The following is a 24,492-nucleotide window of genomic DNA, read 5'->3' on the forward strand; positions in this document are numbered from 1 at the left end:
ATGGGTCTGTGGAGGAGGCTAACCAGCAGTGCTAGTACTATCAGTTCAGTCAGATGCTGTGGATATCTCACTTGCCTGGCAAGTGCCCTGGACTCTCCCCAATCCCTAAGACAATTTGCCTTTCACAGTGTCTAGTCCGGGGGAAACAGGGACCCACGCAGGGCTCTTATTGAATATGCTGACGCCCTCTCAAGGGCATGCATTGATGGTGTTGAATAAGATGCAACGCTCCAAATTACCGCCTTGAATTAGAGCAGCTGAACATGCATCCCAAGTGTTGTACAGAATTGTAACGGATACCTCGGCTCCCATCCATCCAATTACTTCCATTTACAGCTGTGACGGTTATTATAGCAGGATGAACAGGCTGCGATGAAACCGTGCAGGCTCTGGAGTTTGCCAGCGCGAGATCACCACCTAGGGGTTTTTTTTAATGGTACTGCACTTATAATGTTAAGGCAAGTGTATTAGAAACTCCAGGATCTATACGTTTTTTTTTAATAATGATGATTAAAATACTGTTTTAATGAAATGATTATTAACACTTCCACAATTAGTTTGATGATATTTGAAATGGTATTTAGTTGAAATAGGCTTTTTTTTATCCCACATAATGACTGTATCTCTATTTGCTATGCTTGGGGCTTACGTTGTTCTTTCAACATGTGTCTGTGATTTCTGTTTTTCCCAAGAAATTATGTAATACTTTGACCTTTCAAAACTATAGGCTCTAAGTATAGGACAGAAGGGGCCGAGCAATGGGTTGTTACCCTGATGAGTCATAGATATGAGAATAATGACAAGGATTTTGTGGTGATTGGTCTCTGTTCTAATACACAGGTTAGATTTTTCAAAATTTTCTTGGGCTGGCCAGTAATAATTAATTACTTATTCAACAAACATTGCATTTTCATGGCAGGGTTCAGAAGCAGGTTGAGACTCACAGCGTATTGCTATGTTTATGCTCGGGCTTTAACCTTTTAAAATATAAAAGAAGATAAATAGTTGCTTTTGTATGTGGCCCCCGCACCCCGCTATGCTTTGCTTGTAGTATCTGCTGACCCAGAGGAAAAGAGAGGCTTTTATCAGTGCCGGCAGGGAGAAAAGAAATTATTTACTGCGTGGGAGGGGGGGAGGCACTGCAGGGAATTTGGGCCCCCAGATACCAGGAAAGAAAGCTGTTTGTGTCTGTGATTTGAGAAGTGGTCAGTTGTTTTCTCCGTCTGTCAGACAATTGAACGCCTGTTCGGCCTGTCCTGTATTCTCTGCATTGTAGAGCCTGTTTACTCTGCCTCTGAAATGTTTGTGTTGTTGCTGGCGAGCTCGTTTTCAGAGCGAGGCTGCTCTCTGGGGTTTTACTCCCCTGTCCTCCAGACAGGCTCTCTGCCATGGGTGCCAGTGTGGAGTCTACTAGCAACCAGCTTGACAACCACGCCCGCACCAGTCACTCGCAGCACAGTGGCCACTTCGAATGTTGCACCGCTCACGATTTTGATTGCAAGAAGGTACTGCACAAAGTATCTGCAGGAACTTCATTTTGCGGCTGTCCCACTATGGGCATATTTACAGCAACAAATGTGTAAGTCTAAAAATTATGCATACACTGTAACTGTGCAGATTTTTAATAAACATGTCTGGTAGGTTTAACAGGCCTAGATTAGCACTAAACTTGAACTACCTAATGTTATTTTACTTAAATCAGGGTCTAAGAGACCAGCCATTCAAGTTTTAGAGTATGCTTATTGGCTGGGCTTACAAAACCATATTTAAACATTTAAGAGGCATATATATATATATCGATCACACACGTATATAAAACATACAAAAAACAATAAAAAAACAAGGGGTTTTAGAGTTTGTTTAATCCTGTACTGTACATTTAAATTTCAGGATTAAACAGAATTAAATGTTAAAGCATATTTTGAATTCTTGGAAACCCCATCAGAAATCCCATCAAATTAAATATTAGAGTGCTTTTTAAATACAAATTACCCTGTAAACTGAACAATATAGAGCACAGTAGTTTTTTACTAAATTTTTAACTGAAAATTAACATTGAGTACCAGCATTTTAAAGTATACAGTGATCCATGGTACACCACTATACTTTTAATACTGTATGAGGGAAATGTATGTAAAAAATAAATAAATAGGAAAGTAAAAATAAATACAGCTGTGAATACAGACTGTCCTTTTTTTCCAAATTCCGGGTCTGACATGGCAAGGAAGTTCCTTATTAAAAGGAACAGCGCTCGGATCTAAAGGTCTGTAAGTAAAACCTTATCAACTCGTTTCACAGTCATTAATTAGCACTACGCTAGGACTACCTTACCTGCAGTAACATTGGTTAGGCCAAGATCAGTGCCAACCAGGGTCCGTGAAACTAGGCTTCTACCTGTAGCTGCTGTCACTAAAGAGCATGGATTAGTAGTTAACCAGTGGAAAGTGTTAGAAAGTGGCGCTGCATTTCTTTGCATGCAAATGACATCCTGTTGTTTGTGACTAATAAGTGACTCTGTCTGAATCAATACCAAGAATTGCATGTCTACTGTATTATACAGGTGTTACCAGTAAAAACAAACGGGTCTTAAACAAACCACATGGGTTTATTCTACTGTTGTACCCTCTGCCTTTGTGAACTAGCTGTTGTATCACATCAGAGACTATTCTTGTGCGATATAGGTACATAACTTATTAATAAAAGAACAAATAGGTACAGAAACAAAGTTAGGGGTTGTTATTGGTCTATATAATACATTAAAATGCTGGCCTTGGTGGCTGGGGTTGAGTCTCATCCATACACAGCACTTCTACAGTGTTTATTCTTATTGGTCATTGCTAATATCAGAAAACGTATTCAGACTCCGAGTTGAAAAAATAACACCAGAATATACCGTATATCCCTCTTGAGGCATCGCCAAATCTACACTCCTCTCCTAGACTTTCTCCTTTTTCTTTCACTGCTTTTTTCTGCTCTGAAATTCTACCTCTTGTTACCAATGCAATTTCTTTTCTTCCTTTTTCTTTCCCTCTTTTGCCTGTGTGACCAACTGTACCCAAACTCCTCTTAATGGGACCATTAAGAGACTTCCACACTGTGTCACTTGTGGGTGGAAGCCACACTGCCCCTGGATTTAAGTATGTGAATCAAAACTCAGTTCAACATGGAAGGTAGCGAGAAAGACTTGCAGTCTAAAGTTTAAGTTTCTTTTAGTATTTAATACCTTCTAATTGGTTACAAACTTTCCAAATGCATAGCGTCCAGTAAGATATGTTTCCGTCAAGAAAACATGCAGCATGCAGATGGCACCCCTCAAACTGGTCACGGTTTTGTTTTCCCACTACAGCAACCAATATATTATTATTATTATTATTATTATTATTATTATTATTATTATTATTATTATTATATTTCTTACCCTTATCCAGGGCGACTTACAATTGTTACAAAATATCACATTATTTTTACATAGAATTACCCATTTATACAGTTGGGTTTTTACTGGAGCAATCTTGGTAAAGTACCTTGCTCAAAGGTACAGCAGCAGTGTCCCCCACCTGGGATTGAACCCACGACCCTCCGGTCCAGAGTCCAGAGCCCTAACCACTACTCCACACTGCAGCCCCGATATAATAAGCAAGGCATCCCACAAGTACAGTGCGTTCCAAATGTTGTCCATTTAATACCGATACAGGATGACTGGTATTTGTTCTTCATTTTACTCCAGTTCAAATAACTGGATTTAACCATCATATATACAGTATCAGTACACAGTTAGTTTACTGGTCTTCTGTTTTGTGTGAAGTATACAAGATTCCATTTCTGCAGTTCTGTATAAAATATTGTCTTGTACCGTGATATCTACCGTTAGCGTTGTGTGAAATTTTCATGATCCCTACTGCCATGGTCACATTGCAGAAACACATTATTTGGTCAGTGGATCATGCCAGTTAACTGTGTAAGAGGTGATGAGACTATTGGTCAGACTTTATCATGCAATAGGCTTCTGTTTTTCTTGCAGTTTTTTTAAACAGGATTGCATTGCCTAACTTTTTGACCTCTCTGGGCGACTGATCTCAGCGTTATTCCTGGCACAAATGGTCAGGGATTTCATTTCTACACTCTCTTGTCCACACTTACTCTTCATTCAAGAACCATTCCGTTAACACCAATGAGCTGTGTTGCTTTCAGGCCTAGTACATAACCCTTCAAAGCTTGAGCAATATTATCATGATCATACAGCGTTTTCAACGATGTTTATCCATAATAAACACACACAGCGCTTAACTTACAGCTTCAAAAGCATACTGTAATACGAGTCAGAAACAGAACTCTAGCTCAGACCACTAGAGAAGCCATCTGTTGACACTGTCGGTTTGTTTTTTACAGTGATTTTGCCAGAGAGACGGCTCAAAGCCTGGCATACGATCCGGGTAGCCAGCCTTCCGTCGCCACTGCTGCCCCCTCCTCCTCCTCACCACCGTCCTCCTCCGCCTCAGCCTCCGCCTTCTGTCCCGTGGTGCCGGTGCGTGGGGCCGTCGTGGAGAGGCAGCCACGCATGCTCAACTTCTGCGTGGAGTACCGCAGCACAAACGTAGATGTGGTGCTGGAGGAGTCCAGCTCAGTGGGTAAGACACACAGGCAGAGAGTAAGGGTGTAACTAAAATGTAGTGATACAATACGTATCGCATTATTCAGAGTGAAATACAATATGTATCAATATGTAGGTACATTTGATGTTCCTAATGGCTACTTGTATGATGCATAAGAAGATCAAATAATCATTCAATAATGGACTACTTTGTTAAAAGACAAACATTAAATGAGATTGGGAGACTATGTATTCATGCCAATTATAAAACACACTTAATCTGCATTGAAGAACCCTTCTATGAACTGCAATGAGCTGTGTTTTTTTCAGGCTTAGTACTCAGCCCATTGTACAGCAACATTTCTGCCTTCGCATAAAGCCACAGTGTCATGTTGTACATTAATTATGAGATTTCTTGGAAATACCAACATAGGTTGCAAGTCAAATCATTACACGGTTCTGATCTAAATGAATAAAAAAAATCAAGTCATTGCTGCTGGGAAAAGGAAATCTTGACAGGCTTCTGCAAAAAGTGTGGTTTTTCTTCTAATTTCAGTGTGTTGGTTCTTGGAAACACAATGTTAATAATCTGTTTGAACTATTTTGACACCTTTGTAAACCACAGATTAAAGTAGGTGGGAGCTGGTCGAATGCACAGTCCGTTTTCTGTTGCAGGCTGGCTGAGCACTGGGACACTCATGTTGCCGGGGGTTATTGTCAGTCTCTGGAGTGCTATTGTACCTCGCTCTTGAGATAACAAGATATCAATATGACATATTTGGAAGCATGATTTTTGTTTAGTTTCCGTTTTGCAGTCTTATATAGCACGCATGTACAGCACATTTAAGTCTGTAAGCATGCACACTGCTGTGTTGTGCATGCTGTATTGCACTACTTTATAGGTATGGACAGCTCATTACTTTGCAGCAACTAATATTATGCTTTTATTTCCCAATGTCCTTATGTAGGTAGGAAATCTGTTATATGACTGTTAAATGGGATTGCTATTAACCAGAGTGATCTTGTCAGGAGCAGGTGCCCATTGAGTTCCATAATATTCTGAGACTTTTTCAATGTGGTGTTAATACAGTAAGCAGAGGGTGCTGACCTGGCTTCACTGCAGTTTTGTGAGCTGCTGTTTCTAAGAAGGGCAGTTGGTGCCCTCTTGTGGATTTCTGAGGTATGGCAGAATAATGTGGAACAAATACTTGTAGAGTAGTTCACTGCAGTTATTATCCCGCACAGAGGATATTGTGGAGCCTCCAATACATATGTCACTCTTTTAACCTTATCTTGAGATTCCCACATCCTGATGAAGCTTGGTACGGTCATTCCTTAGCACATACGTTTTTCAATAGATATAACCGGCTAAACTGTGTTTTTTTTCCTTCTCTCCTCAACAGGTGAAATTAAACAGATTCTGGAAACTGAACTCCATGTCCCTGTGTCAAAAATGCAGCTGAAGGGCTGGAAGACGGGAGACGTCACTGACAGCGTGAGTCCGTGGGAGTCTGGTGACGGAGCTTCAGCATATATAAACTTTAAATGCAAGCTGTAACCTTCCCCTTGTTTTCATCTAACACTAGTTCTCTCCTGTTTCAGACTGTTTTGAGGAGTCTACATTTGCCCAAGAATAACAGCCTCTATGTATTAACACCAGACATAGCGCCAACAGCCACGACAAGTCAATCCGGGTAAGAACTGTCACTCTACACTTACACAGTGGAACCTCAAAACGTTGTCAAGTAAAGGATCCCAGCGGTCCAGCATCAACAACGTGGATAGGTAACCCATTCCATACCCTGTGTGCTAAGACTGCCTCATTTCCAACTGTGTCTTCTGGTCCTGGTTTCTACGCTGTGCTTAAAGCAGGGGTGTCCAATCACTGTCCTGGAGGGCCATTCCACTCCAGGTTTAACAGGTACAATGAGATCATGATCTACTTCAGGGTCTGGATGGAGGTTTAATTGGTTGAATTAAACAATTTAGAGCAGGGTTAGAACAAAGACCAGGACTGGAAGGGCATACTTTGGCCATCCCTGGCTTAAAGTATGGGCTAGGGTTACATTTGTCATCTCCTTCGAAGATGTCTCAGCATCGGTCAACCATTTGTAAATGATTATATAAAAGATCAAATGTGTACCAAAAGTACATGCTCTGTCACGTCTGCAATCAGAAAAGGGATGCAGATGCCCCATGTGAATTGATGTGTAACACAGCACCTCTTTGACAATATGCAGGTATTAAGAAGAAAAAAAAAAGCTACTGATTTCCTTGAAATGTCTACTGAGTCAGTATGAAACTTTTGATCAAACCCACAGCCAGTCATTCTAGAAGTGCTAACCGCTCAATGAAAAACAAAATGATTCTTAGAAGAAAGAGTTGTTTACCTGGTAAAAATATTTGTGCTTTTATACAGTGGTTTTCAAATGATTTTCAAGTCTGTGTGCACTTTACCTTTGTGTCACTCTTCAGCGGGGGAAAAAACATTCACCACAAGCACCAAAACATAATTGAAAAAGAGAACTCTTTCAGCACCAAGTAACTTAGCTGAAAGATTGCCACTAGGATAACCAATTATATAGGAATTGAGAACAATTAAAAAATGGCTAATTAAGCAAATTATTAGTTCAATTTAAGGGTCTAGTTAAGTAATTGAGAGCTCAGTTGGATTGAAAACCAGCAGAAACATGGGGTCCCCAGGACCAGGGTTGGGAAGCCCTGCCCTAGGGTAACCAATTAAATAGCTGTCTTATAGTGCAAAACAAAATGCAAATACCTACACTGTATATATTATTAGTATGTTAGGCTGGTTTACTGTTTTTGCATGGAGTTGCCCCTTTCTTATAAGTGCTAAGAATTCTGGCATTGAAAATCATTTTCATATTTAACACTACAGAGTTATTTTTTAATGTAGGATCTATGGAATCTATCTTGCGTTCCTTAATTTGCAACGTCAGAAAGACCGGAGCGAAACGCACAGTTCCAAATTCCCTTCCGTTGTTAAGCAGTTCTCTCAGTTCAATTTATGTTTTTGTTTAGCTTTCTTTTCTTTACATTGTACTTCTTATATAAAACAGAAAACTCCATGAACGCACTGTCTTTAGGGGCATCTTCATTTGTGTATTGACTACAATACACCACGAATGTTCAAGGAGTATCCACTGTCTACACCTTGACCAATGTAGAGGTTTGTAGTAAAAATACATTTTCCTACCATAACTTTAGTAATAGTTGTTTAGTTCTCTTTTTTATTTATTTTTTTAATTCTGCTGGTGTCTCGCAATATTTTTGCAAGAGAAGTGTACTTCAGAAAACAAAACACAAGGGGGCAGTGTTGGCTAATGAAACCCTGCTTGTGCTTTTTCTAGCAGACTTTAGAAAGAGTTCAGTCATACCCAACCATCACTTTCCAATACAAAGGGATTTCCCAGGGCTAATAAATATCTGATGCAGTACAGGAAAAAAGCAATGAAAAAATAAGTTAGCTTTCCTTCGTTTCTTCACTACATGTTATTCTAAATCTCAGATCTTAAACTGTACATCATAGCAGAATGAATTAGAAAGATGTTTTAATAATTATAAAGCATAAGGCTGAATGGTTGATTCTTGCTGATTCCATCATGCTTGTCTTATAACATGTTTACCACAGGCAATAAAAGCATAATACTATAAATATGTTGAGTAGCTTGTGAAAAACACATCGAGTTAATGAGAACACCATCTTCTCAAACACTTTGAGGACAAGACTTTCCTACATAAAATGCGTGTGGTGGTTACATGTAGTATTTTTATAATAGAATCAATCTGTTACAGCGCTGACCAACAGCTAAATGAGAGTGATGGATTAATGAGTCTTCTCTGAAAATTATGACAAAAGAATCTGCAGTGTTGTGCATCTTTTGGGATGGAGTGCAGACAATGAGCTTCTGCAATCTAAGCTGCCATTTCTTTTTTCTTTTGACTGGTTTCCTGCTAATTGCCCAAAAGGTGCGAAGCCTGTCCTGCAGCGTGGGTGACTCTCCAACAACTCAGCAAACAATATTGAATTGTTCAACCTGAAAGGTGACCCGGAACAAAATAGCTGCACTCTGTGTCCTGTAATGATGCTGCAAACTGTTAAATTGCAGGGATCACAGTAATAGCAGCAATAGCCAATAAAAAAGGAAGCCTACAGTCTCTTCAAACGCCTGAAGAGCTGAGAGGGGTCATTCCTAACAAGTGGGGATGTGCAGCGTGTAATTATCAGCGCTAACTAACCAGGGCATTTAACACAGGGCTGGGCTCTGCTTGGTAAAACAAGCCTGATTCCTGGACACATACAGCAAGCCAAAGTGTTCTTTTATTAGACAGGGTGGCTGCAAAGTCCGTAGACCACTTTGGAATGATGTTCTGGAAAAATCAAACCAAACAAAAAAACCAAAACCATTCGCTGCAGATCAGTGAAACTTGTCAGTTAGAGCCCGCTGGTTTGTTTTTAATTATGTTGTTTAACAATCTATCTAGATTTGCAAAGAGTGGAATTTGGAGGCAGTGTGCAAATCCAAGTACAAGTTCTCATAACTACAGTATTTACTCAGATGCTGCCTTGGGTAATGGAATTGTTACTGAGAAATTCCTGGGTTTATCAAAAGCTAAATCCTATTTTTTTTATATTTTCCAAAAAAAAGCCCATGTCCTTTGAAAATCAACATTAAGTGAACGCAATTTAGATGGAGTCTTAATCATATTATTACCTATAATTAACAAGTTGAAGTACGCCAGGTTCTAATCTTCCCCAAAATACTCATCCAGATATTTATCTAACAAAATCTACAAAAGTTATTTACAATGACTTTTCACTTTTCAAAATTCCTTGAAAATAAAGTCATTAAGAAATGTATTTAATTAACAGACAACCCATTTAAACAAACTATTTAAACTATGCTGTTCAGAGCTGAAATCAAAACTGTAAAGCTGTGCAAAGTTTCAGGCAGGAAGCTTTAAAAACACCTGCAAATATGATCATTTGATTGACAAGCAAATCCCTGTAACCATCACCAAAAGTCAAACAGGCATTCATGTCAACCTTGAATCAGCAGCAGCCACCTGTGGTATTCAAGCCAGGTAAATTGAAATCTGCTTTGAGTTTACCTCGTCCTCCCTCACCTCCACCTCATTTTCAGGCTGGCCAGGCGGTTGACAGTGGAATTGTGATACATGCTTATGTCTACTCTTTTAATTCTCTAATAAAGAAAGAGTTCTCCTGCCTGGATAGAAAAGAAAGAGAGGAGCCATTTGGTTCCTTCCCTGAAGTCTTCTCTCCTGCTGGAGGAGGTTTCATGATGACAGGCAGCCGCACTGCGGCCCTCTATTGCCTCCCGGATAGAGCAGAAATTGAACGACTGTTTTAAAAATAGCTCCGCTATTTCAGCTGGAATTCAGTAAGGGAGGTAGTTCACTTTCACTTGCATTTTGTATTTCAACCGAGTTATATACAATACAACCTCTTTAGGTTTGCAAAGCACTTTCAAAGACAAAACGGATCCTCTTGAAAAAATATTTTCAAAATGCAGTCCCGGTTTCCCATGCAGTATGGTTGGTTCTCACAGACACTAATGCATATCCCTGCATTTTCAGATATGATTTAGTAAACCATTAGCTTTCAGACCTAGAAAAGAGATTCGAATGGATAGCAGTTCCCACCTTCAATTGCTCCCATGTGCTTTATCTAGGCTAATTGTAGCAGAAGACTCACCTAAGGTCACACAGCGAATAGCAAAGCTAGAAACGTTACCCAGGGTCTCCAGTATGTTTTAGTCTTTCTTTGAGCGTTCAAACACGCTGCCGCGAGTAATTAAGAGTCTGTAATTAAAATATGTTAGCAGAATTCTGTGGAGACCAGAGAGTAGCAAAGCAAGTAGCAAATGATGGATAGCAGCAGACTATTCACCAGGCCTGCCGGTCCTTTATGGTAACTGTGTATTCATTTTCACATGTGAAAAGGGGGCAATGCAGTTACTGTGTAACACTAGTGGGATAGTTTGTATCGGAGTTGTCGGTTTCACGGTTCCTTATCAGTTGTACTCTGTGCTTGATTGGGGCGGCATGGATGGGGGGTGGTGGGGGAGTTAAATGTTTTAATCTGCACAGTTTCTTGACCGCAGATGTGAACGATAGGACATGTGGTGGTCCTGCTTAGACACACTCTTTTGTGGTCGTATGATGCTTTTGCCTTCAAATTTGGTACAACTGTACCCTTTCGTTCTGGTAAATCATGTGCGTTGTCAGTTGTGGCAAATTGCTTGGCAGCTGAAACCACCAAACTAATTCTACTTGTGACTTTATCTGGATTTGAACCCAGGCCTCCAGAAGTGAAAGGCTCCTGCATCAGCATGCTGCGCTGCCTATCCCCTTAAGGGATAACCTTTAGAAATATCTTGTAATAAAGACACTCATCTGCCTCTGTGTTTCAGCTCTGTCTCTCTCCCCCTTCTGCATCGTCGCGTTTCCAATCTGCTGCATTAGCTACAACAAACATTACATTTACATACTGATTTCACATTTTCATTTAATGTAAATATGCTGTCATTACAGTAAATTTGGGCTTCTGTTAACATAAGCTTGTCTAAATCTCCCAGCTTAAGAATATGATTGTGTAATTATTGTGTGTGGTACATATTAATTCCAACAGGCTCATCATTTCTTTGATTTAACGCAGATTAGTTGGGAATGATAGCTGAGCTTCATATTGTATTCAGACACATTGACTAAACATTTGCAAAAATGTTGATTTAAACATGTTTATTCAGGAAGGCTTGTGTGGCCCAAGCTCTAAGGCTTTATCACCAGCATGGTGCCTCTGCCTCCTGGTCCCTCTGCTCTAACCACTCAGCCACACTGCCTCCCAGCCCCTCTGCTCTAGCCACTAGACCTCACTGCCTCCCAATCCCCCCGCTAACCATTAGGCCACACTGCCTCCCAGTCTCTCAGCTTAACCACTCAGCCACACTAGCCCTCAGCCCCTGTGCTCTAGTAGCCTACACCATCTCCCAGTCCCTGAGGCCTAGCACCTGCCCATACTTCCTCTAACAACTATCTTTGGTAATGAAGTCAGACCATTGTAAATATAAGCCTCACAGTGTGAATTATCTCCTTTTGTATCACTCTGGCTGCTCTGCCTGTAGCTTGCTTGCCTGCCTAGTCACTTCAGGCTCGCTCCCTTGACACAGCGACGGAGCAGCAGGTTTGTCCGGGCTTGTCTTGGTAGAGTTTGGGGGTGTGTGTGTCCCGGGTGGAGGGGCGGGCTGCTTGCTCAGGTACATGCTGGAACATGCTCATGTCTGACTCTCCTGTTTTGTTTTGTTTATTCTCTCCTTTAAGCACCCTGCAGGAATCATTAAATCAAAACTTCCTGCTCGTCATTAGCCATCACGAAGCCCAGCGGGACTACAGCCTCAACTTCCCAGGAAGTAAAACCATTCAGGAGGTGAGTGAGAGCAATGTGAATGATAGCAGCAGCCCTGGATGAAAGTGTCAGTGTCTGCCTTGTTGCCCGCCATTTGTTCTCTGCCATTTGTTCTCTGTGCTAGTTTTTACTGATGTATTGTTTGTGTCCACTAGAGGCAGGGTACAGGTTATTAATGCATCATCAGCATGTGAAGACTGAAACAGTAAATTATATACAAAGTGAATCCAACCAAGAAGAATACATTACTTAAGATATAACTAAGTTCAATTAAAACAGTTGTTGTAAAATTATAACCGTGGCGTGCATATAATCAATAACTTCCCATTTACTAAACTACTTGAACCTGCGGTGTTCCACTGAACCATTAAACCCCACTGCAGTTGCCCAGTGCTCTCATCACTGCGCGACTCGAACCCGCTTCCTTCAGCGAGCGGCAGGTATGCCAGCTACTGTTGCACACTGCCCTGGAACCGAGAGGATTATTCCTTTGTAAAGATACCTTTTCCTTCTGATTTATGTTCCATGTACACACAGAATTGGATTCTAATAGCTGAGATAGTGTTTGATCTTCCGACAAATTGGCATTTGGCAGAGAGGAGACTTAATTTCCCCCATCTCAGATTAAACACTGGATTTGGGAGCTGATAAAATATTCATGGGCGCGTCCTGTTTGCTCTGCCTTTATTACAGTTTCGGTAGCGTTGTGAAGGCTTGGCGAAGCTGTCAGTGAAATGAGCCGGCCTGCTCGGACAAACCTAAGATGTTTATGCAGCTCTAATGCTGTCCACTCTTTACCTGATATCATATGCATAAGGATTCAAAATTACTCCATCAATTATTCACTGCAGCATTTCCATTGCCATGTAGCAAGCTCCTTGAAGCCTGGATTGGCAAATGCAAGTTAACCCACCGGTGTCCTGACTGTTGTCTGCTGTTCTGAATTTTGCTGGTTCTTTAGATCAGACATGGGTGAATTTGCTTGGTATTGGAAACCATTGCTAGGTTTTCTGTATTGAATTATCTGGCTTGAAGAACCCTGCACAGAGTGCTTTGCACTTTTCATGCATGCCTTCGAATACAACTGGAAACATGCATGTGTTAGAAATATAACATTAGTATATGTGAGGCACCAGGGCGATTCAATTGATCCATGAAAATAAAAGATGTTGCATCTCCTATTGCATCCAAATTAGAATATATTATAATTAAGTCTCTTAATAGCATCATCTCATAAACAAGGACTTGATTATGATTTCTGACATACAATTACTTACTGGGTGCATAAACCCGAACATGAAAACAAGGAAGAAAAACAATGGCGTTATTTCTCCTGATCAGTCAAGAACTGCTGTTTCAAATAGATTAAACCAAAAGGTGACTTTATAGATTTTAAGCAGTTGCAATAAAACAACGCAAAAAATTAAAAAAAAAGTTTTTCTTTGGATTGTTAGAAACTTTTTTTTTTCTTTTAAAAACAGCATCTAAAGTAATAATATATTTTATATGTGTTTGCTGGACTGCAGTACTCCTTGATCGTTTCTGGAGTGCAGTCGCCAATACAGCACATGAGGGGTAAAAACTGGCAACAGATCAACCGTATTTTGACGTTCGAAATTGCGCATGATATTCCTTGCCTAGATCTCTGTAGCTGTTTGTTTGTGTGTTGAAGTTGTGTGTTTGTTTTTATCCAGTGTGTGTGTGTGTGATGTGCTGGGGGAGTTTCAGTGTAGGGGTAATGAGCCCTGCGGTGCTGCTGGTATCTGGGGACCCAGCTCCAATGCATCTCTAACTCAAGTGATTTGATAGCTCTGTTTTTATGTGTCATGACAACCTGGCATGATGTCGGGTGCAGCAGTATCTCTTCAAGGGAAATGGCTCCGGTTGACTGACTCAATTAAAACCTACCAACATTAAAGGGGGACTGATGAATATACCTTGAACTTTTTTATTATTATTTGTTTATTTAGCAGACGCCTTTATCCAAGGCGACTTACAGAGACTAGGGTGTTTGAACTATGCATCAGCTGCAGTCACTTACAACTACGTCTCACCCGAAAGACGGAGCACAAGGAGATTAAGTGACTTGCTCAGGGTCACACAATGAGTCAGTGGCTGAGGTGGGATTTGAACCGGGGACCTCCAGGTTACAAGCCCTTTTCTTTAACCACTGGACCACACAGCCTCCTTAGTTTGTGGGTATTTATATAAAATGTTTGTCTTTTTAGTAGTCAATACAGATTCTTCAGGCACGGAATACAGCATTACAGCATTACAAAATACTTTTACAATGTTGACATGTGTGACAGGTGAAGGCACATTGAAAAGCCAACACATTAGTTATACCCAGAGAATAACATGACAGATTCCTGGTGAAGTCAAACTTGAACCTCAAACAACTATAATAATAATAATAATAATAATAATAATAATAATAATAATAATAATAATAATAATAATAATTTATTATTATTATTATTATTATTATTATTATTATTATTATTATTGTAAAGCAGAAGTAAAAAGTCAAAATCCCCAAAAGATTATGTAATAATAGCACAATTACTATGTAGCTACTAGTTGTCCAACTTCTAAAGCATTTTTGATTCTGCACAAGCCCAATATCATGAAAATCTTTAAACCGGTACCTTATTGTGATCTTGCTAAACTGTTAAACTGACCAGTGTAGACATTCTGGGTTTTATAAATCAAGGAGAGAGATAGAGAGAAAGTCAGATTGCAGAGGTGACCATTACTGTAATAAATCCCACTTGACAGCTTGTAATGGTGCTAATTGAAGAGATTAATTCACACTCTCCTCATTCTATTCAGAGCCCAGAGCAGGGGCCTGTTTTCCTCCTGGAGCAGATGGCTTTGATGAGCACCTACTGTGCTCTTTAAGTGCTTTGCAGGGATTACAGAAACTGGGAGGGTCGCTGTCGCGAAAGGGTTTAAAGGGAGAGGAGAAGACAAGGGCTGGTAGCTCCAGGGGGCTCCGGCAGGGAGAATGAATTCAAACACTGGGCCGCCTTTGGCTAGGCACTCGGGAGGAGGCTCCGGGTTTCTTCTGAAGCAGGAGAGACCGCAAACATACATCTCTATCTGGATCTAAATATACACGCGTTTATCACTCTGTAGCAGTCTGGTATGAACATGTATCTTCCAAACAGTTAAATGTATGGCAGTGAAAAAGCTTTTCGCTCTTAAGGGACACCCGATTTAAAGTACAGACATTATTACAGTTGCTGAAAAAAATGATTTTATTACAGTTTCAAACCAAAAAAAATATGTTATTTGTTCTTCAGGGTGCAATTCATAACTAAAACCAAAGTGATACTTTAATGAAAACTGCCTTTGCAGCAATGTATTAATAAAGGTGCCCCCTTTACAGCAAATATAAAGGAAAACATTTTGGTTAAAAAAACACGCGCACACACAACCCTTGAAACTTCTTCACAATACTGTATATTAAAGCATATAAGCTATTTGTGTAATATCAGATTTCAAACAGTTAAAATAATAAAAGAAAAACGTGTGTTTCATACAAGACCCCTTATTGTCCAAGTCCCTATGAAATCATAATTAAACACCAGCATTTAAAAAGAAACTTGGTAATAAAATCAGACAAACATTTATACGAGATATCTTAGCCAATTAGCCATTACAGATCATTAAGAGCATTACAATTTGGGCCTTTGTGTTGCAAAGTTGTGTGATTCAATTTTAGTGCTTTTTCTTTTGTCTGTAAGAGTATTTGAATTCTCAAGTAGATGAGATTTTATAAACGGGCAGCATTATTGATCCGTCGCCATTTAGATCATTAATAGACTATCACTGGCACTTGATTTTCTTAACAGTTTCTTATCAAAGATAATTCTTCCAGTTCTAGCCTGTGTTCATCAGGAACACAGGATTAAATGCTTTAGCGTTAGGATTCAGAATATAAGATCCGGTAAGCTGGAAAATGCTCCCTTTGTTATTTGTAGCAGTCTCTGCTAATTGGGGGAGTTTAGGGAATTTTTTTTTTTTTTTTGTCCTGTTCTTCCCTTCATGTGTTTTTTTAGAAGAGTTACTGACCTGGATAGAAGCTCTTTTAGAAATGAGATGAGAACTGCAGGGTGCAGTGGTATACTTCTAGAAACTATTAAAGCTGACATGTTAGGGCAACACAGGGATATCTAGTAGTGGAAGTATTCAGTGTGTACCTCCAGGGTACAGAAGGAGGCACAACCCACTTACCCCACGTATGTGGAGGGGTTGCCACCTGTGGGTGCCATTCAATATGAACCAAGACTCATGACATTTTTCTGTCATAGACAAGTGACACTGTGGCCTTGATTTTCCAGTTGTTGAGCAGTCTGGGATAAAGACTAGGGAGGCCGTATCTGTGACAACCTGCACTGTATAATGGTGATACTCACTTCTTACAGCTTTTTCAGGTCAGAATAAAGACATGAGCATTCCAGACACTAAAACAGTTTAATATAGTATAAAGAGTAAAGTATACAGAGATGTACAGTACAAGGTGATATGCCCACTTTCACACACTTGGCCCCTGAAAATTGGGTAAAATCAGCTTGTAATGAAACTGTAATGTATTTTAATTTAATTTTATATATTTTAATTTAGTTATAATTATCTAATAGTCTTACATAGATTGGCTTACTGGTCTGGTGTTTAGTGGATCTTTCATTGCTGCAAACACGTTTTTAGGTGCAGTTAGACTTTGAACTAGTTTTGTGTACATGCGTTTCTATATGAAAACTACAGAGAGTTTCCTTTTCAGGAGAAGCTTGTTTTTTGTCCACCTGTCTGTCGTTCGGTTCGCTGTGTCTGGCCACGGCTCTCGGGAGTTTGCAGGTCCATCTGAAAGTGAAGCTTCTTAAGAGGAAGTGATTGGCACCTCCATTTAAATATCGGCGGCGGTAAGCTGCAGAGCAAATGTTTGCCTGAAAAGCGGAGGGCAGAATAGCTGCTGCTGGGGTCTGCTGTTTCCGTGACCAGACGAGCCGGCTGAAGGATTTCACTCCCCAGTTTTTACAGCTGCAGAAGAGAGCGGTGAAAAAAGAGAGAAAGAAAAGAAAAGAAAAGCATCTGGTGCTGGTAAAGCTGCGATTGTTTAGTTCTCTTTTTTTTTTTTTTCTTGTCTTGCTGATCCAAGCTCTGAATTACATGGGACCTGAAGTTTGTGTATTTGTAGTTTTGGTCTTCTAAAAGTTGTCACCAGCGCAGCTGACACAATACTGTAGAAACGGCAGAGCTTTCTGTTGACCTTGGCAAAACCTGTCATTGTTTTAGAAAGTATCCTTGAATGATATTAGCTACTCAGCATTAATAAAGTGATCTTTCAGGTAATAAATATATATTTTAACAACATTTTAGGGTTAATTTTAGTTTCATTTTAGAAATCCATAAACTAATTGAATAAAATCAATGACAGACGTTTCTAGTATTTCTAAATCTGTCCGACAACATTTTGCAAGCACAAAAAATGTCAGAGTTAGAATAAAGGGTCCAGCCATAAAACAAAGATGAGACAAAAGGAACCACACTGCACAAAAGAGGATCAGCCCATGTAAAGATGTCATGTAAAAGATAAATTGTAGGAACAGGATAGTGTGACATATATAGATACCAATACATGATGTGTAGACAGAGCTGCAGAAGACATGGAGAAACACTTATAATCGAAACACTTGTCATTTCTTTCAGTATTACATAAATACCACCATTGACAAGCTTACAGTTACAATGGCAACTGTCATAAGCAGCGATTTTAAGTTACGTAAAAAGCTCTCTTTTGTAATAGAGGGAAGGATATCAATGTCATTTATGTAGCAAGCAGAATAATGTGATGCATTTAGTATAATAATAACACGATAGTTTTGAATGTAAGTCCATTGTATTCAGTCAGCCAATTGGATTCATTGTTCGACATTCTCCTTTTCAGTTTTAAAAGTCTGTGCCATGTGCAAGATATTTGATACTGTAAATGCTTACGTCAAACTGCTCAACTGCCAATAATCTATTCTTGCTGCTGTAAATGCTACCTTTTGTATTATGGCTTAGAAAAATTGAATGGAGACCCACAAACACACACTGGTAATGTGCTGTAAACAAAAAAGGGTGTTGTGAAGTAATATGGTAACCCAATTCCTTACAGGTGTACTACGGCCTTTAGCCAGTAGGGGGCACTCTAAATCAAGACAGAAGCCACCTCTAGAATGCAAAGTATTCTGTTTAAAACGTAACATAGATAGCTTTATACAGCAAGTAGAGGGGAAAGATTTTCATTTATCTGAAAAGTGACAGATTAATTGGATTGAAATCCCAGTGTCTTGACTTCTGAGCCCATGCAGTTTTGCAAGCAGGGACTCTGTTACAGGTACTTGTTTAGTGGTCCTTCTGTAAAACGGAGTGAGTTGACCTGCGTTGCTGCGTTAAATGAGAGCTATCCAATGTTTTTAAACTCTGTTTTCTTGCCTCTCGTGTGTATATGTAGCATTATCACTGCTTTCCATATTTTTGTGTTGAAGATCTTTTGGCTCTGCTTGTTTTTTAATTATTCGGGATGCACGACACTGTAGATAAAATAAGTCAAACTGTTTCTTCCATTGCAGTAGGTCATATTGTCTCATTGCAGCGAGATCATTGGAGTAAAAACATCACAGGAAGTGTCTCTGAATAGTCAAAGGAAAGAACCAATCTATGGTAATCAAATGGTTTTTAAAACATTGGTTCGCAGTCCTTTATAAATGATTTTAGAATTGAATATGCTGCACTGCGTAAACTTAGATGGAGTTGGACTTTTTCCTCTGAAACACAATGAGTTTGCATTTTAGTCCCTGAGCTGCAGCACAGCAGAGCTTGCGGATGACATTTGCAGGCAGGCTTTGGGGAGGCTGCTCCTGAAACATGCTTTAACGAACCCAAGGTCTGCTACCTTCCTGATGAAGTCGAGTGCACAAAAGGCTTAAAATAGGCGCCTATAAAGCATATATTTTAGTGGATTGCTTTAATTAACTTCCGTCACTCATGCCACGTCGCCAGAGTGATTGTTAGATAGTGCTGGGAGAAATATTAGATGCATTAGGTGCATAAATGACATCTGGAATGCATATCACACATTCTACTGTTTTTTAATGTATTACTGTCTGGGATGAATTATACTTGTGTTTTCCTAAATTAATCTAAATTAAGGGTGGTCCATTGTGTGATGAATCATGGCATACCCTTGCGTGATCCTCGTCGTGACAACAACACTACATATCTACTTGCACTCCTCCAAATGGCTCTTGAATGATGAGCACATGTGATTTTAGTAGATTGCTTTACGCTCTTGATCACTCTTTATTGCTGTATGAGGAAAAGCAAAGCCACAGAGAGTATAACTCATTAGGTTTAAAGGTGGCAGAGACTGAATCATACCAGCATCAAATCTTAATGATGGTCCCTTTCCAGTAATACTGTTTGGAGGGTTGCAGGGGGTGAGCGGGGGCTGACATTGGGGGCCCTGCTGATAACGAGTACAGTAGCAGCAGCCTGACAGGCTTCACTTCTCAGTCTGCTTGTTGCTCATTAATGATTTATAATGTCTACACTCCAACGAGTCCTGTTTGTGCTCTTCTGTTTATTCTGTTGATTTTATATCATCTGCAAGCTGATACCAGATTTGTCCTGATTTGCACCAATTGTGTGTGTTTCATTTCTTCAAAATAACAAAGGCGTACATATACATTTTCAAATCAGTCCAACAAGTTGTTTTTAAATAAGATGCAAACTTACATAGGAACAATCATAACAAGCAATAGCCTAGTTCCAAGCCTCTAAATTCAGTGGCTTGGTAACTTTTTAGCAGGTGTTTTTTTCCCCCGTTCTAAAAAAATTTAATTCTTGCTCAATATGTGCATCTTCTGCTGTCTGTATCACCCTGATGCATCCATAGTTACAGCAATAGTCTGGATCACTCTGGATCACTGTGAGCGTGACCAGTACCTTTTAATACTAATAATACATTGTATGACTACCTCCTCCGATTGCTATGTCGGCAGAACCCAATACTCACATGCGTAGAGGGTGTTACATTACAACAACAAAAACACAATGCCCTTTCCTCGTGACTGGGTCGACCTTATAAACGGTATTTCAGTTGCATGCTTTAGTCAGATATGCATATGTAAATACCAATAGAAGTTCAATTGACCTACTTTATCCATGCTGATCTCTCTCCCTGTAAAAAAAAAATATATATATATATATATATATATATATATATATATATATATATATTTCAATTGCTGCTTGGCTTGCCTCCACACATAGTAAGAGGATGCAGAGAGAGGTGTTTCACTGCAAGTTTTACAGGCATTTAAGAAACAGGCTTATTTTTTTAAGTTTTAATTCGATCATGTTTTATTTGTTGAACCCTGAGAACCATGATTACACTGCTAAAAAATGCTCAGTTGTGTGTTTCCAACAGAGGCCAACGTTGGTTCATTTGAGAACTACTCGTTCCCCTCTCTTGCTGGACACTGGTCCTCAGGGGCTGACTCTGTGCATGACCCCTGCAGTTCATTACAGCTAAATGGAGGTGTTTAAGGCAGCCTGCCGGTCAGCAGGAAGAGCAGAAATCCCTGTAGCCCTCTGGTCAAACACAGATATTACTCTCTCTAATAACACTCTCCACCTTCACTGACTCCTCTCTTCATAAAGAGGACCCCAGCGCGACACACACACATTGTAGAGGCTGCCACGAGTTTAGGGATTGGAGTGAAATGTAACTGGCCATGGCTGTTACTGCACATTGTGTTCACAAAGGGTCGCTTTGATGTCAAACGGAAGCCATAATAGTAGTACCAGTATTTCATGTTAGATTTCAAAATGTCATATTTTTCAATTTGTCAGTTTTTTGTTAAGTATATGGGTAAAGTACAAAGCGGTATGTAATTCAATATGTTTACGTAACATTATTCAGCAGGTTTCATTCGACTTTATGAAGCAACACTGGTTAATTCTATAGGGTGATGCAAAACTTTTGGCCTAGCTGTAGAGGGGGTGGGGGGACAGTGTTATTTCTGTATTCCTGTAAGTTTTATCACTGGTTTTTAGGGTCACCGCTTCTTTAGAGCCATTCCATGTTACAAAGTTCCAGTTTCTCGCACACATCATGGTCTGATTGGCAGCGGGGCTGCTGTGTTTCCAGGCTAGATTACAGCAGATTACTCTGATAGAGCTCTAGTTGAGCAGGGGGAGCCCCGTGTGGAAACGGAGTTCAGACAAGCACAGAGTGTTAATGCAGCAGCTGGAGTCCAGCGAGCCCCTGCTGGGCTGCGTGAGAGGAGAGTTCACTGGGGCGGGCTGCTGGGACCTCCACTCAGACAGACTGGGACCGGACAGGATGTTTAGACTAGGGTTAAGAAAGAAGTGAAAGAAAATGAACAAGATCCTTCAAACGTGCAGAATTTATTTAGAAAGAATGGCTGCCCAGATTTGTAGGAGGTGGAAAGCAGCCATACACCCAATGAAAACAAGGGGTAAAACTTACATACAGGATTGGCATCAGTCCGGAAACAGTGCTGTTTCCCCCCTCTTTCTTCCTAGTGTAATGAAACGGTACTGTACTAATATTTATTTTTTGCACAGTGGATGTGCTGTGTAAGATCATGGCTGGGATTCCTTTCTTTACCACACACATAAACTCAATTATTGTATATTGATTTCCAATATATATTTGTTTAATGTTTTAGAGTACTAGATATGTATGAGAACCACTTATCCTTTTGTGATGAAACTTAGCACAAGTGACAGTGTCTCAACCTGGGGATGTCAAACTTACATTTGGTTATTTGGGGTGCCCTACAGTTGGCGGTACCAATTGGAGAGAGTCTGTATCCTTCATAATTTATAGTCTATCTGGTACACCGGCAGTGGTGTACCAAATAAAGCAAAAGAATAGCAGCCCTTTACTGTCCTTATCTTGCACACAGTCACTTTGGTTCAGTGCACATTACCTAACATGTAGAAAGCGGCAGGGGTCGGACTGAGATCTGAACACAATAGCGAGTTTATTCTGTGGCAAGTCTCCCATCATAGTGCATTCTGCAGGGGTAATGCGCTAGAATACAGGCCCAGAGGTCCAGACGCCCGCTGCTTTGATCAGTGCTGGCCTCTACATCAGTCTGGCATTGCGTTTTAAACCAACACAACGGGCGGAGTCGGGCCACTACAGTTTAAAACCGCGGAATGTTATTAAGTGCTGATCCACCACAGTGAAAGAAGGAAGAGAACACTGTTCATTTCAGAGCGCAGGGGTTGTTGTGTTAGGGAATTAGCTTGGCATCCTCGGAATGCAAATATAGGGCCCTTCTCCACTTCGGTTCAAGACTTTTTTTGTTTAGGATGTTATTTTTGGCCCTTCCCCTATTTACGGAATCTGCGTCTGACCGTTTTAGGGGGTAAGAAGGGATGCACCCAGATAGCCAAATGGAGACATTTTATTTTCAAAGATGCTTGGGTGCATGAGCTATGTTTAGTACATAATCAGTGGTCAAACTGGTTAGATTTGCTGATGTATTGGTGTCTAGGTGGCACAGTGGGCAAACTGTTCTCTCAATACTTTCATTTATGTCTGATTTTAAATCTGGCTTGGGTCACAAATCTGTCAACCCCAATAGACATTTATAGTCCACAACACTAAAAACCATACACAATTCTGTATCACTAGCAGTGATTGCTTGAAAGAAGCCCAGGACTGAATGGCAGGATTCAAGTCATGATTGAGCTGCATCAGATGAATGCTTCCGGTTCCATTGTACTGTCGACCTGCACTGTAAACGAGAACAAAGGTGTAGTAACTCTAGTGACATAGATCTAAACAATCAGATACATTCAAACATATTGAAACCTGCAAAGAAAAAGCACATCAACATGCCCAAGCACATGGTTAAAGTCAGACGACATCAAGGAAGTCACACAGTAGACTCTCATGTGAACAAGTTGCTGACAGGGTCAGAGCTTCCAGCTCCCCAGCTCCCTGAAGGACATGGCAGCCTGGTTATTACCGGAGATGGCAGGTGCCCTTTACCCTGCTCCTGCTGGCCTGCAGTCCAGCCTGACAAGCGGTCTAGAAATGTATTTAAAATGTATTTTCATGATCTTTATCATTCCCTTATGTACAGTTCTGTTTATTCTCCACGTGCTGTAGTTCTTTTTTGCAGCGTTTTAAATCTTCTCAGTTTCTTATTAGTGCTAGCATCATGAACACTGGCCCCTCATTTCCAATATTCTTTCTGTAATCCGACCATTTGACCTACAGCACTGGAGGTGGTACCAGGAAGCAGACAGCAGTTTATTTTTCTTTAACTTTGTTGAACAATCTGTATATCCCAAATTAAAATTGAGAGACGTAAGGTTTTCATCGTAGTGAAAGATAAAATGGATTTAGAAGCGTTTGTTCTATATCATTTTATAAATTATATGAAGTGGTTACCTCCAACTTAATTTGGTCCCTAAACATGATTGAAACAAATGTCTTGTCATGTGTCCCTTTAGGTGTATTTTTCAATTGCAGCAAGTTTTAGGTGCCCAGATACCACTTGCATTTGTGTTTTTTACTGTGATGTGACTCTGCTGGAGAGTGGGAGAGATCTAGCAGCAATAGAGAGTCAAAAAGGAATAAAAGTCAGGGATTGATTTAAATTAGAAATACTAAAAGAGACTAAAAATCAGTGACAAACGGTTAAACTGGAAGTGTTATACAGTGTCTTTTTTAATGTCATTGAATTCTAGTTTTTTGCAGCATTTCTAAATTCAGCACAGTTGCGTGCTTAAAGGTTAAGGGGTTGATCTGAAGTAAGTTTTCTAAAAGTTTTCTACTTTATGGCAGTAGAATTGCAGTTGACTCTGCGTCTGTTGTTTTCCGGTTGTAGGTAAAAAGAAACATATACGACCTCACGAACATCCCTGTCCGACATCAGCAATGGGAAGGCTGGCCTGCCACTGCCAGAGACGACTCGGTAAGTTGGGTGGAATAACACCTTCTGAACTCCTTTTCATAAAACACCTGTTTAAGTTTTAAAACTGGTTTATTTTCACGTTGTGGAACATTTTAAGTGCTTGAGTTTCTTATTAATTTACTAACTCTGTCAAGTTCTTTATAGGAAAAAAGAGTGGTGCCACATAACCGCTATTGAGCTGTAGAATTATATATTGTATTCTTGTAGATTGATCGCTTTTTTGAAGGGGGTGTTCAGAGGACAAATGTGAAAATTCTTGGCTAAAGTTTGGAACCAGGTAGCCACACAGACATGATACCAATGAAAACACGCCATGGCTTGCCTTGGGTATCTCAACGGAACATACGTTTATTTTCATTTCAAATAAAACAGTCCAGAAATCACAGAAAACGAGTACTGCAGTGCTCTCAGAACTGGTTTTAAGTGTTACTCCCCATACA

The 24,492-nt window shown here is 40.0% G+C and overlaps 1 protein-coding gene across 3 annotated transcripts in view; it reads left to right on the top strand.

Annotated features, from left to right (window-relative positions):
* Positions 1-24,492, top strand: part of LOC117412157 (FAS-associated factor 1-like) — a 94,728-nt gene that overhangs the window by 16,848 nt on the left and 53,388 nt on the right. For all 3 annotated transcript variants that reach the window (XM_059031535.1, XM_059031536.1, XM_059031534.1), the window contains 5 exons: positions 4,390-4,628; positions 5,995-6,086; positions 6,194-6,285; positions 11,954-12,059; positions 23,966-24,052. In XM_059031535.1, coding sequence (XP_058887518.1) covers positions 4,390-4,628; positions 5,995-6,086; positions 6,194-6,285; positions 11,954-12,059; positions 23,966-24,052 — 616 coding nt within the window. The remainder of the gene's footprint in view (positions 1-4,389; positions 4,629-5,994; positions 6,087-6,193; positions 6,286-11,953; positions 12,060-23,965; positions 24,053-24,492) is intronic.

The sequence above is a fragment of the Acipenser ruthenus genome, chromosome 10 (assembly GCF_902713425.1).
Source record: "Acipenser ruthenus chromosome 10, fAciRut3.2 maternal haplotype, whole genome shotgun sequence".
Lineage (NCBI taxonomy): Eukaryota > Metazoa > Chordata > Actinopteri > Acipenseriformes > Acipenseridae > Acipenser > Acipenser ruthenus.